The 11,146-nt window shown below is 34.3% G+C and overlaps 1 protein-coding gene across 1 annotated transcript; it reads right to left on the reverse strand.

The window, feature by feature from the left end:
- Nucleotides 1–2,247: 2,247 nt before the first annotated feature.
- LOC103567968 (olfactory receptor 4A47-like) lies at nt 2,248–3,476 on the reverse strand. Its single transcript, XM_070563899.1, has one exon. The coding sequence runs from the start codon at nt 3,464–3,466 to the stop codon at nt 2,543–2,545; it is 924 nt and encodes a 307-aa protein (XP_070420000.1). The 5' UTR covers nt 3,467–3,476; the 3' UTR covers nt 2,248–2,542.
- Nucleotides 3,477–11,146: the final 7,670 nt, after the last annotated feature.

The raw sequence follows: 11,146 nt of genomic DNA on the forward strand, positions 1-11,146 counted from the left end.
TGAACCCACTGTTGGCAGCAACAGAAAGACCAAAGGCATGAGTGTCCAGGGAGAAGAGTGTCAACAAAGGGTGTAAGTCGTACGTGAATGGTCTGTGACGTTGGAGCCACAGACAGGCAAGCAGACCTTGAAGAGGATCTGATTGGTTGCGAGGACAAAGCCTCTGGCTTGTGCCATTGAAAAGTGGAAGCCACATCCCTGTCACTCATGAGAATTTCATATCACAGGGGTTTGCAGATGGCCACATAGCGCTAATTAACAACCACCATGGGCAGAATAATCTCAGCAGCACCAAAAGATGCTCAGCCAAGACTTTTGTCATGCACTTCCTGGAAAAGATGGTTTTTCTTACAGTTAAAGTGTCGACTAGCATTTTGAGGGCCATGGATGAACAACAGCAGCTATCTCTAAAGGAAAGTAACACAGGCAGGAAATGGAAGCACAACCCAAGGGTACAAAAGATGACTTGATGAATGAAAAGATCTATTCTGTTCATGGATAACAGTTTTCATGGCTCTAAAGATATAACTCTTCCTAAATTAATCCTGTTAAATTGAATCTTATTGAAAATAATAACTGAACTTTGCTTTGCAACTAAACTATTTTAAACTTTTTACCTTAATTGTAAACTTACTTTGACTTTACACATATTATTTTCTTATTTAAATTTATAATTTTATTTTAATTTTGAAATATATATGTGAAGACTAGACATAATTCTGAAAAAGAACAGCAATGAGGGACTGCTTGTCTTTTCACATATCAAAATGTTATATATCAAAGCAAGTATATTGTGTATCATGTGGCACATGACTAAAGAGATCAACAAAATTGAATAGAGTCCTGAATTGGATCCAAATATATATAGCAGTTTAGAATACAGTAGTCAGGATTTCAAATCAATAGTAAAAAGAGAATTATGCAACTATGAAAACAACTCAAATGGAATGCCTATTTAACTCCTATATCAAAATAAGTTCCAGATGGATCAAAAGTTTTAAAATAAGATACAGACCAGAAAAATTCTTTAAAAATTAAGTGTTAAGTAATAGTTGAAGAATATTTTATTAGAAGTGATGCAAGGAACGTCATTTTAAGCATGATACAAAAACCAAAACAAAAATTAAAGAAAAAATGTAAAGGAAAAAAATATATATGCCAAAAGCAATATACACAGTATTAAAAAGTGAAGACCATAGCAAAAGCCAGAAAAATAATAATTACATATACAATAGTAAAAAGAATCATTTTTAGCATAAAATTAGCTCATAAAAATCAGTATGCAAAAGACCAACAATTGAATAAAATAGATAAAAGACATTAATAGATAATTTACAGAAAGAGAAATACAAATTATTCTAAAAAGATGAAAAGATACTCAAACTCAATGATATCAGAAGGATTTCTTTCAAAGTATAAAAAATGAAAAAAATAACTTTAGTCAGATATTATGTGCCATAAATATTTATCAGGTACTGGTTGCTGAGAATGTGGACAAAAGCATCCTCAGAGATGGTGGGCAGTAGTGCAGCAATTAGTGCAACGTCAACGATGGCAGTTTGGCACTAACTGTGAATACCAATATTTTATATGCATACGCTATCTGACCATTGATTCAAATACGTATATTACAATTTCACTTCTAGAAACTCATACTTGCACATATTCAAAAATGGGTATTTATGACAAAATTATTGGCATAGAAAAATATAAGGAACAACATGAAGAGGGATGGATACGTTAATTTTAGTATGTATTTATAAGGCAGTATAACAGTATTAGAGATCTGTGTGGACTTGCATGCAAAAATCTTGAAGATGTTGCATAGTAAAAGCAAATATTTACATACACATGGAAAAACACAAATATATTTGAGTACATTTGCATTTGCAATGATTATTACCTGATGAATCTTAAGAAACAAATTAAGTGACTGCCTCTGTGGAAGAGGACTGGAGACTATAATGAGGGACAAATAAGAAACTTATTCTACACTTTATCATATTTTGCATGATTTTTATTTTTACTACCTATTATATCAGTTACACTTCAATTTTTCTTTAAAAAGTAGAAGTATTACACTAAAACTGTTGTATATAATGCAACTGAAAATTCATAAAGTCTTTACAGCATTAAACATCTTGAGTACAGTAATAATGACAACTTAAGTGACAAGAATATAAATAAAAATGATATTAAGTCTCAGAAAAAAGTAAAAAAGATAAATGCATACACTGATTAAAATTTAGTTTAACTATATAAAAATATCCTCTCTAATGAATTACATATTATTGACTCCTTCTATATAGGCATTATGGCTTTCTAGCTGAAGTGATGAACAAGACATTGTAGACCTCACATTCTAGCAGGGAGAGAAACAGTAATTAATGGCAAAATCACATAGTTCATTCCTAAAGTGTAATTATCATAAATTCTTTGAAGAAAAGAAAGTAAGCACCAGATTTAAGAAGACTTCTACATTTCAAGGAAAGGGACTCTAATGTCAAATGGCTATCTTTATGGTGGATGATGAACTTATTTACTACAAGATATGACCTTTCTTTGTCCAGAGCTGCTTCATAGCATTTGTCATCTCTGAATTTCTCAGAGTGTAGATTAGTGGGTTCAGCATCGGGGTTACGACTGTATAAAACACACTCAATGGTTTGTCAATGGGGAGGGTTTTAGCAGGTCTCACATATGTGAAAATACAGGGAACAAAGAAAAAGACAACCACAGTGATGTGGGAACCACAGGTCTGGAGGGCTTTCCGCCTCCCTTTGTGACTAAGGTTCTTTAGAGAGTGCAAGATGACACCATAGGAGATGAGTAACAGGAGAAACACAATAGTGCAGATTAGTCCTCCATTGGCCACCACTAAGACACCAATGACGTAGGTGTCAGCACAGATGAGTTTCAATAAGGGGTACATGTCACAGAAAAAATGATCAATGACATTAGGGCCACAGAATGGGAGCCCATAAATAGTGCTAAGTTGAATTATTGAGTGCAGAAAACCTCCAACCCAACAGACTACCAGCAGCACGATGCAAACCCATCGCCTCATGATAACCAAATAATGCAAAGGCTTACAGATGGCCACATAGCGGTCATAGGCCATCACCAACAGAATAAACACCCCTGATCCACTAGAAAAATGTTCTGTAAAGAGCTGGATCATACAAGATTGGAAGGATATGGTACTTTCCCCAAAGAACAAGTCTGAAATCAATCTGGGGGTAATGGAAGAGGAATAAATAGCATCCATAATTGATAGGCTGGCAAGAAAAAAGTACATTGGGGAGTTCAGAGTCTTACTGAAACTTACAGTCACAACAATGAGCATGTTGCCCACCACAGTCAAAATGTAAAAGAGCAAGAACATAACAAAAAGGACTTTCTGCTCCTTTGGATTCTGTGTGAGTCCCAAGAGGACAAAGTAAGTCGCATTGTTCCTTGGTTCCATATAATCTTTATAGGTGCTGATTTTAGATATTAGAAGCACTTTACCTACAAAGCAAGAGATAAATCTTTTAAATGTATTGTAAGTTTAACATTTCATTTATTCATTTCATTACTAGAATGTGTACAGAGTTTCTGTTTGTGTCAAACGTGTCATAGACACTGTGGTTACCAAGATGAATAAGACATAGTTGTCTACCCGCAGTGATTTGATATGTAATGAGGCATCAGTCAATTCTAGGCTAATGTATTTTGTCATTATAAAAATATTCACACAATGCTAAAGGTCATAGTGTATGAATATATCAATCAAACTGGAATGAGAGAAGGCTTCCCAGAGGAAGGAATGTTGTAGCTGAGTTTAAAGGAAAAGTAAAGGAACAGGACAAGATGGGAAGGGAATTCCATGAAAAAGTGCAGCATTCATAAACTCACAAAAGTGCAACGCTTGATACACATTGAAGGTAATTTACATATTCAAAGTGAGCAGATCAAGTTATAAATGGAATGTCACTGACCTGCATTGTCTCAGTTCTCACTGAGACCACTTTCTTAGGGTCTTTAGATGGATAATTCACCTTTCTGTGACCAATAAATTCTGACGCACTTCAATTTTGTCTCCAGCCTGTATCTCTACCAGAAATTTCAAATATGTACATGCAACATCTCCAATTTTAGACATCTCTAATTGGATGCCAATTTAGTATTATAAAACTAAATCTTCAATTTTTCACAGTAATTATGTGTTCCTCTTCTCATTAAATGGTGCCACCTTCCACGTAATTTTTCAGACAACAAATCCCACAGTGTTCTTCACTCCTCTATTGCTCTCATATTACCTACTGATACCTTTATCGATTGGATTTGGTATCAAATCCTATTGACTCTACTTTCTAACATTTCACAAATTTGATCATATCCCAGCCACTATTTTCTTCCTGGTCCACTGCAACAGTCTACTGCCAAGATTCTTCCTGTTCATTCTGCCCTCCAACAATTTCTTCTCCTGAAGCAGTGCAAATGTTTGTTTTGAAGTCTTCTGATTATATCACTCCACTGTTCAAAATTCCTAGAGTGGATTCCAATCACCTACTCACTATTTAATTGTATCACATTTAGTATTTACAGTAACAAGAACTATAATCCCCATTTCATAGTTAAAGAAATTGAGGCTCAGAACATCTAATTAATTTTCCCAAGGTCCCACGTTTTTAAGGGATAAAGCTAGAATTGGACTCTGTTTTATTTATTTCAAAGTCCATTAATTTCTTACATAATGAAAAAATGCACACAATTGTGAAGCCTGTTTCCCACTATTTACTGTTACTCTTACCTTGTGCAGGCTTGTTCACAATTTGAAGGAAGAATTTTTAACTCATTCAAAGGAAGCTAGAATTCTTCATTCATCCAGTATGACAGCAGAGGACAAAAAGCTGCATTATAAGTTGAGGGTATATTTCCTTTCATTTGGCTATCTGTCCATTTTCTCCAAGGAGTTTTTTGATTATTTAGCAGATTCTTTTCACTTGCAGAACAGATAATTTAACAGGATTTCCATGATAAACACAGAAAAACAAAAATTTGTCATGTCAGGGTGATTTAAAGAAGGCAAGAAAATCCTAATTTTACATAAGAACAGATACTAGTCACTCCCCAGGGAAATATTTCTGCAGCAACTTCTTTGCTAAAACTTCAGAAGAGAAAAACATCGTTCAATTGTTTAGTCCTTCTCATACCATTGTGTTGATATGGCTAGTCTATTTGAACTGAGATTTTGAGAGAATCTCTTGTGCTTTTTTTAATGTCACACTTTAAGCCTAACAAAGGACCTCCTCAAAATTTTATCAGTTCTTAAGATGATACCATCTGCTTCCCAAAGGGACAAAAAACATTGGACGTTTTATCCCTTCCAACCACATTTATCATTGATTCCTGGAATTGGCGTATGTCCAATACTAATTTTTCCTTAATTAAATTCACTGGGATTTGCCAGAAAATTTAAAAGAAGATTTATATGTAAAGGCACTACTAGTCCAAATCACATGATTGGCGTGAGAAAGATGTAACAGAGGAAAAAAAGCTTTAGAACAATTACAAGAGTATTTCCAGTCAAGAATAAAATCTCAGTCCAGTCATTTTGTTCCAGTGAAGATTACTTTATCAATATTTCCTCACTTGTCATAGCAGATTTTTACTTCCTTTTAGTTAATTCTCAATTTATTTTGCCTTGAAGTGTGATAATATATGTTAAAAAAAATTGTCACCAATTTAGATGTAATAACTGATTATTTATCCAGTGATTCATTATTTTTTAAAAATTAAGAGCACCTATTTTACGCCAATGTCAACTTAAGAAGCAAATTCACCTATTTTACCCTCAAAATAAGTTTTTTTTGGGAATAGCCAAAGGAATTGCAATTTGGGCAATTTGGGATGTGAATGCTATGGAAAACCATGGGCAAATCTGGAAAACAAAGGAGGATACTTCGCTTTTATAGAGAAAATGAGGGAGTAGAGAGGGGCTGTTCTAAACGAAAGTACCTGGGGAAAGTAACAGTTCAGGGAAGCAATGACTTCTCCTTAGCTGAGCTGTGGCATTTCTCACTGGCTGGGCTGTTGCAGGGGAGAAGAATCTTCCCTGAGTAGTAAAGTACATCTACTTCCTGTTGAGGAAGTAAGCACAGGTCTTTTCTTATTTGGTGTATTTAAGAATGTTTGAGAGAGTGTGAGAGTGCCCCCTACAGTCTTCTGGACTCAAATTTAGTTAAGGTTTCTTTATCAACTTCTGCACCAAGAAGTGTGCTATGAGTGCGGACACAGCAATTAATAAAATAGGAAAAGCATCATGTAAAAGGTCCTTCTTGCATGGGCCTTACATTCTTATGATAAAGTCAGATAAATATAAGGGGACAGATTAATAAAGTAATTATTGTCTTATTCAGTGGTTATAAGATAACAAGCAGGGTACTGTGAGAGAAAATAAGACAAGGAATTCTACTATGGATAAGGTTATCAGAGAAGGTCTTTCTTAAATAGTGATGTTTAAGCTGAGATCCAAAGGCTAGAAAGTTGCTACCATTGGAAGCACTGTTACATGTAGTAATATTAAGTAAAAATTAATTAAGTGAGTAAAATTATCTCACCTCACAGATGACATGATTTATATGTGGAAAACTAAAAATTTCACAGGAGTTTTTATTGCAGTACTATGTCAAAAACGAGCAGTGAGAATGGTCACTCTTATCTCGTTCCTGATTTTAGTGGGAAAGATTTCAAACTTCGACTGTTGAATATGATGTTACCTGTGAATTTGTCCTATATGGCATTTATTATGTTGAGGTATATTCCTTCTAAACCCAATTTCTTGAGAGTATTTTATCATAAAAGAATGTTGAATTTCTATAGTATCTATGAATGACCCAAAAACCGTACTAAGAAAACAATTCCATTTACAATAGCATCAAAAAGAATAAAATACTTAAGAATAAACTTAACCAGGGAGGCAAAAGGCTTGTACACTAAAAACAGCAAAATGTTTCATAAAGATATTACAGTAGACACAAATAAATGGAAAGACATTCATAGACTGGAAGATTTCATATGATTAAGATGTCAAACTACCTAAAGTGGTCTTTGGATTCCATGCAATCCTTTTTAAATCCCAAAAGCGTGTTTTGCAGAAATAGAAAAATCCATCCCAGAATTCACGTGGAATCTCAAGGGACTCCAAATAGCCAAAACAAGATAGAAAAAGAAGAACAAAGTTGGAGGTCTCACACTTCCTGATTTCAAAACTTACTACAAAGCTATAGTAATCAAAACAGTGTGGTATGGGCATAAAGACAGACATACAGACTAGTGGAATAAAATAGAGAGCCTAGAAATGAATCTTTGCATATGTTTTCAATTGATATTTAGCAAGGGTGCCAAGAGCATTCAATGGTGATAGTACAATCTGTTGAACAAATTGCTTTGTTAAAACTAGATATCCAGAAACAAATGAATGAAATTGAACTCTGAACTCACACCATATTCAAAAAACTAACTCAAAATGGATCAAAGAACTAAAATACTAGCTGAAACTATAAAACTCTCACATGAAAACATAGAAGAAAGTTGGATTTGGCGATGATTTCTTGGGTATACACCAAAAGCACAGCGAGAAAAGAATAGACAGACAAATTGTACTTTACCAAAATTAAGAACTTTTGGGCATCAGATGACTCAACAGCAAGTGAAAAGACAACCCACAGAATGGCAGAAATGATTTTCAAGAAATATAGATAATAAGGTATTAATATATAAACAACTTCTACATCTCAACAACAGCAAAAAAAAAAAAAAAAAACCCAAATAACCAATTAAAAATGAGCCAAGGATTTAAACAGACATTTCTCCAAAGAAAATATATAAATGGGCAGTAAGCACTTGAAAAGATGCTTAACATCACTAGTCATTAGGGAAAGGCAACTCAAAACCATAAGAAAATGAAGCTTCATAGCAATTAGTATAGGTATTATAAAAAGAAAAACAACAACAGAAAATAACACGTAGGAGAGAATATGGAGAAATTGGAACAATTGTACATTGCTGGTAGAAATGTAAAATGATGTAACCTCTAGGGAAATATTATAATTGTTCCTCAAAAAATTAAATAAAGAATTATCATATGTTTCAGCAGTTCCATTTTGGGTATATATCCAAAATAATGGACAGAAAAGACTCGAATACTCTGATATTTCTACACTCTGCTATTTCTACACCTATTTTAATGACAATATTATTCACAATAGCCAGAGAGTAGAAGCAACCGAAGTGTCTACTGATAGAGAAATGTATAAACAAAACAAGGCATATGCACACAGTGGAATATTTTCAGCCTTAAAATGGAAGAAAATCCTGACACATGCTAAAACATAGATTAATCTACAATACATTATCCTAAGTGAAATAAGGCAGTCACAAAAAAACAAAGATTATGTGATTTCACTTACAGGAGGTACTTAAAGTAGTCAAATTCATAGACAGAAAGTGGAATGTTGGTTGCACGGGGCTCAGAGAGGAGAAATGTGGAATTACTGTTTAATGGGTGTGGAGATTCAGTTTGGGAAGAAGAAAAAGTTCTGGAGATGGATGGTGGTGCAGTTTATATAGCAATGTGAATTAACGTAATGCCACTGGACGGGATACTTAAAATGATGAAAATCACAAATTTTGTTATGTGTGTTTTACCTCATATTAAAAATAAATTTAAAGACTAAAGTGATTTCATTAATAAGCTCCTGATGTGAACATAATAGCTCAAAGTACATGTAAAGATCATTGACTTCAGATACACCTGGGTAATTTGCTTAAAAGGTAGATATATCAATCCAGCAACAAATCCACAAAATTAAAATCTTTATAGCTGTGTCCTTGAGAATCTGCCTTTTACAAGAACCCTAACTAATTCTGACAAAACAGCCACAGCTTTATCAATGGAGAAGGTGTTGATTGGGCGCAAATATATAAACATGCAGGGCACAAAGACTAAGATGACCACAGTGATGTGAGAGAGACAGAAAGGGCTCTTCATCTCCCCTCCAAGCTATAAGTCCTTAGGGATTACAAGATGATTACATAGGAGACTATCAGGAAGAAAAAATCTAACAAGCGGATGAATCCACTGATGGCAGCAATGAAGAGACTGAGGGTATGAGTGTCCATGCAAAGGAGTTTCAACAAAGGGTTTAAGTCACACATGGATGGTCTATGACACTGGAGCCACGGACAGACAGACAGTGCAGAGGATCTGAATGGCTGTAAAGATGAAGCCTCTGGCTCATGCCTCTAGAGAAAGGAAGGCACGTCCCTGTCACTCATAGTATAGGGATTCATAGCACACAGGAAATCATATGATTTCATAGCACAGGGGTTTTCAGATGGCCACATAGCGCTCATTAGGAACCACCATAGGCAGAATGATCTCAGCAGCACCAAAAGATGCCCAGCAAAGTCTTCAATTGTGCACTCTCTGAAAAATATGGTTTTCCTTAAAGCAAAAGTGCGAGCTAGCTTTGTAAGGGTCATGGAAGAAGAATACAGTTGTCTCTAAGGGATAAGTAACACAGGCAGGAAATGGAAGAACTACGCAAGTGTATAAAAGCGGACTTGTTAAATGAAAAAATATATTTTCTTCATGGATCATAGTTCTCTGAACTCTAAAGATATAAACTCTTCCAAAATTAATCTTCTTAAATTGAATCTTACTGAAAATAATAACTGAACTTTGTTTTGTCACTAAACTACGTTAAACTTATTTTAACTTAATTGTAAACTTACCTTTAATTTTGTTTCTATTATTTATCTTATTTAAATTGAAACCTTATTTTATTTTCAACTTAATTTTGAAACATACATATGCAAGATTAGGCATAATACTGAAAAAGAAAGTAATGAGTCCTATCACATACCAAAATGCACTGTATATCAAAGCAATTATATTGTATGTCAACTGGTACCCGAATAAACAGATCAATGAAATAGAGTCCTCAATTGGATCCTAATACATATGAGACTTTAGAATACAGTACTCAAGATTTCAAATACATGACGAAAAATAATTACACAACTATAAAAGAAAACCCTAAAATTTAGAACAACTAAAATTCAATCCCTATTTAACTCCTGTACCAAAATAAATTCCAGATGGATCAAAAGTGATGAAATATGAGGGAGAATTCAACTATGAATAATATAATCAGAGAAGACCTTTCTTAAAAGGTGATGTTTAAGCTGAGATCCAAATGATAGGAAGTTGCTTCCATTGGAAACACTGTTACACATAGACTTTCAACTTTGAAAAGAGGTTATCAAGTTCAAGACACTAAAAGGTGAGTATACAAGGAGGTGATAGGAAAGGCAGAGAAGAAAAACTGAAATTGAAGGGATGATTAGGAAGCATACTCCAGGGCAGTACAGAGCTTAGTAAAGAATTTAAACTTTAAGTCTCCTAAATTGAGAGTAAATAGAGTCTTTTTCTTTGTCTTTAGTTTGGGAAATGTTCCATCTAAAACATTAAGAAAGTAAGATAGAAGATAGCTTTAAAAAAATGCTTTTCTAAAATTGCTACCAAATCACATGCTATATCATACTGAGAAGGTTAAGAAATATCTCAGTTATTTGTGTTTCTCTTTGAGCACTAAGAACAATGCTTACAGAGTAGGTGTTCAGTAAATATTAATTGAATATATCAATAGCTCTCTTTAGTATCAATAATTTTTCTGCTCACTCACCTACTTGTGATTCTTTATGTCTCCCTGCTTTCTTATGTGTGGGGCAAAGAGCAACAAGGACAACTATCTATCAGATAAAATAAGACACTTTACACAAGGCTCCATACCCAAATGTAGTGAAAATGGAAGGTTTGTGTGACTACCCAAAATCTTTGAATGCACTCAGACATTTTGTTAGTACCCAAGATGATGTAGTATCCACTTTTCTGACACAAAATCTAAAAGACTACTTTTTCCAGATCTCCTTGACAGTTGAGTGCAGACATGTGACTTGGGTTCTGCCAATCAAGATCATCTGCGCAAGTCTTCAAATTGGAAATTAGTTATCTGAGCCTGGGTTCTTGTATGATGTCAGAGTCAGAGTGGTTCCTAAGTCAGCACAGTGGTGGCACCTTCACAGTTAGGCAGTG

Source organism: Equus przewalskii, chromosome 11 (genome assembly GCF_037783145.1).
Source record: "Equus przewalskii isolate Varuska chromosome 11, EquPr2, whole genome shotgun sequence".
In the NCBI taxonomy this organism is placed as follows: domain Eukaryota; kingdom Metazoa; phylum Chordata; class Mammalia; order Perissodactyla; family Equidae; genus Equus; species Equus przewalskii.

Coding starts and splice junctions, on each gene's coding strand:
- LOC103567968 (XM_070563899.1), bottom strand. CDS start 3,466: ATGGAACCAAGGAACAATGCGACTTACTTTGTCCTCTTGGGACTCACA.